Source organism: Austrofundulus limnaeus, unplaced genomic scaffold (assembly GCF_001266775.1).
Source record: "Austrofundulus limnaeus strain Quisiro unplaced genomic scaffold, Austrofundulus_limnaeus-1.0 Scaffold45, whole genome shotgun sequence".
In the NCBI taxonomy this organism is placed as follows: domain Eukaryota; kingdom Metazoa; phylum Chordata; class Actinopteri; order Cyprinodontiformes; family Rivulidae; genus Austrofundulus; species Austrofundulus limnaeus.
Genome location: NW_013952447.1, coordinates 2,584,958 through 2,587,954, shown reverse-complemented (window position 1 = coordinate 2,587,954; position 2,997 = coordinate 2,584,958). Strand labels below are relative to the sequence as shown.

Below are 2,997 nucleotides of genomic sequence, written 5' to 3'. Positions count from 1 at the left end.
AATTTAATTTCACTTAGCATTAAAAAGTCTTAAAAATTCTTATGTTTAACTTGCTTTAAACTGTAGGAACCCTGGGATAAATCTAAAATATCACGGTGTGTTTGTCTAAATGTGAACGTTTTAGCAGATGTGCCCATGAAAATGTGGATGACATGTGCTAAATCAAACGGAGATGTCTTTCAGTCTTGACAAAGCGYAGCGGTGCAATGCAGAACAGGCACAGCTGTAAACACCTGCGAGTGCCTGCTTACAAAGTCAGAGCCTATCAGTGGGCACGTGGTGACGGCCCCCTTGTCTCCTAATGCAGAACAGGCTGAGTCTGGAGGCACTCCTGCCTGCTTCTCATGAACTCTCAGCAGACCCAGAGAGCTGAGCTAACTTCCCTTTGTGTGCAATAATTACCATCCACCACAGAAAGTGGATGATAATGTTTTTGTGCATTCATGTTTGTCTGAACCAAAGTTAGGGTTGGCAAAAAATTAATCACTATTAATTGTAGTATTTACACTGCAAAAAATATCCATCTTACCAAGTTTTAAAATCTTATATCCAGACAAAAAGTCTTTTTGATCTTGTTTTGAGACTGATTTATTAAACAAAGACTGATTGTGTAAGAATAATAATCTTGTTTTCAGAATGTGTAAGATTATTTCTTGTTAGTCTGAAAATTTGACTCAAATCAAGTCAAAAATTTCTGCCAATGGGAATAAGAAAATTTTACTTGGTAAGATTCCTAAAATACTTGATTTGACTCAATTTTTCCTTATTTCAAGAATCTTCCCAAGTAAAATTTTCTTACTCCATTGGCAGACATTTTTGACTTAATTTGAGTCAAATTTTCAGACTAACAAGACAAATAATCTTACAATTTCTGAAAACAAGATTATTATTCTTACACAATCAGTCTTTTTTTAGTAAATCAGTCTCAAAACAAGATCAAAAAGACATTTTGGCAGGATATAAGATTTTAAAACTTGGTTTGGTGGACATTTTTTTGCAGTGTAGCCGATGACAATTAACATGATGATTAATCCCCTGGAGTCCCTAGATGCCATTGCATGTCCTAGTCACATCACCAATTTAAATTACTCTAGTGGGAAAGATTTCCTGTCCACAAAAATCTGTTCCTAATTGTGTCAAAAGTACAGACAGATTTACATCCATGGCTTTACATCCATTTTTAAATTGTGTTGATCAAGTAAAAGCAGAGTTATGATGAATAAATTACAGAACTTTTTAAAAATGTTTGTCATATTTGAAGCAGAGAGGAGCATCAAGCGGACTGACTGGGACAATCTCCAGTCAGTCTGTCTGGCGGCATTAATCGTATTAATCAAGTGCCAAAAAAAATCAATTAAAGTTTTTCTGAAGATTAATTGCATATGATATGATTTTGCCCAACTCTAACCAAAGTATCTCAAGAACCACTACATGAAGTTTATTAAAACTTTCAGAAAGTAATCACTGGATGTACCCCTACCTCTACCACTGATTAATCTTTGGTGTTGACCCAATTCAAGATGGCTGCTACACCCATCTGACATTAACAAACATAAAATATCTACCTCAGTCAGTTTCATAGATATTGACCTAATATTTGGTGTGGCAGCAGCTGAGACTGTGCTCCAGCATAAATTCTATGTATTGATTGTGCGAGGTCTTTGTTTAAATTTTCACAATAAGTAGTTAGAGTCAACTCTGTCTGTAAGCAACATATCTGGACAAATTTTATATAAATGTTTAGAAAATAATCATTATTTTTACAACTACAAGTAATTAATTGTTTTGAGTCAGTTTAATTCAGAATTTTGATGTGGTTTTAGCTGAGTTTATCAAAGCTCTGAATGTGCACAAGATCAGTGTGACCAAACCCTTGACGCACAACTCTGTCATTTCTCAGCATGAGACAATCTCTGTGTAATAATCTGGGGTGAAAAATGGTGGGCAACATGCAAAGAATGCCTAGGCCTATAATTTAAAACTTTTGAACTGATTGTTCACTCTTATAGTCTATGAAGAGATGATTCATGTAGGACTGCGGGCATGGAGGACGACGCTTCCTGTGGTGCAAAGTTCAGACGATAAAGGGATTTATGGAGCTTTTTATCCTACAAAAGATTTGAAATTTGAGGCTTTTTTAAAATTTGGGGCTTATTTTAATCTGTCTTCAGAGGCTTAACAAAAGAAAAGCTCTGTGCCAAGAAGATGTCACTTGCATTTTTATGACCAATGCAGCTGATTTTCCTTTGGATTTTTCCTCAGCTGACTCTTTTAAAAGTTCATGTGTCCACAAACTTGAAACGTTCACAAATCAAAGTCACACACAGTGGAACAAAACTCACAGATTGCATCTTCATTTTCATAATAAAGCCTGAGTCATGTAATGAGCAGTTTGTTTCTGTCTCTGTGCTTTTTTGCAGGACTTTGTCAAACAGTCCCATTGCTTTACACATGAACAACAGCCAACAGTGTAAGCTGTTGCCCAACCTGGTGCCCACCCAAACTCAGCTGTGCCGCACTCACCTGGAGATCATAAAGACCATCGTCCAAGCTGCTCGTGAAGTCAAGAAAACCTGCCAGAAGACGTTTTCCGACATGCGCTGGAACTGCTCCTCCATTGAAATTTCTTCTGATTCTCCAAAGTATCGACCCGATCTGGACAGAGGTACGACCATTTACTATTTTCAAAACCTTGGTTTGAGACAGAAAGAGACATTGTTTTTAAACACAGGAGTCTAGATAAGGAGCACTTCTGTCCTTTCTCCCACTAAATAAAGCTTATCCAGATCCACAAAACCTGAAGCTGAAAGATACCACAACTCATACAGTGTTCTAATAACAACACAAATTAAAGCTTTTAACTATTATCCATCCATCCATCCATCCATCCATTTTCTTCCGCCTATCCGGGGTTGGGTCGCGGGGGCAGCAGCTTCAGAAGGGAGGCCCAGACCTCCCTCTCCCCAGCCACTTCTTCCAGCTCCTCCTTCCAGCTCC

The 2,997-nt window shown here is 37.6% G+C and overlaps 1 protein-coding gene across 1 annotated transcript in view; it reads left to right on the top strand.

Moving 5' to 3' along the window:
* Window positions 1-2,997, top strand: part of wnt11 (wingless-type MMTV integration site family, member 11) — a 26,710-nt gene that overhangs the window by 8,473 nt on the left and 15,240 nt on the right. Inside the window, exon 3 of the mRNA XM_014007925.1 lies at window positions 2,421-2,665. Coding sequence (XP_013863379.1) covers window positions 2,421-2,665 — 245 coding nt within the window. The remainder of the gene's footprint in view (window positions 1-2,420; window positions 2,666-2,997) is intronic.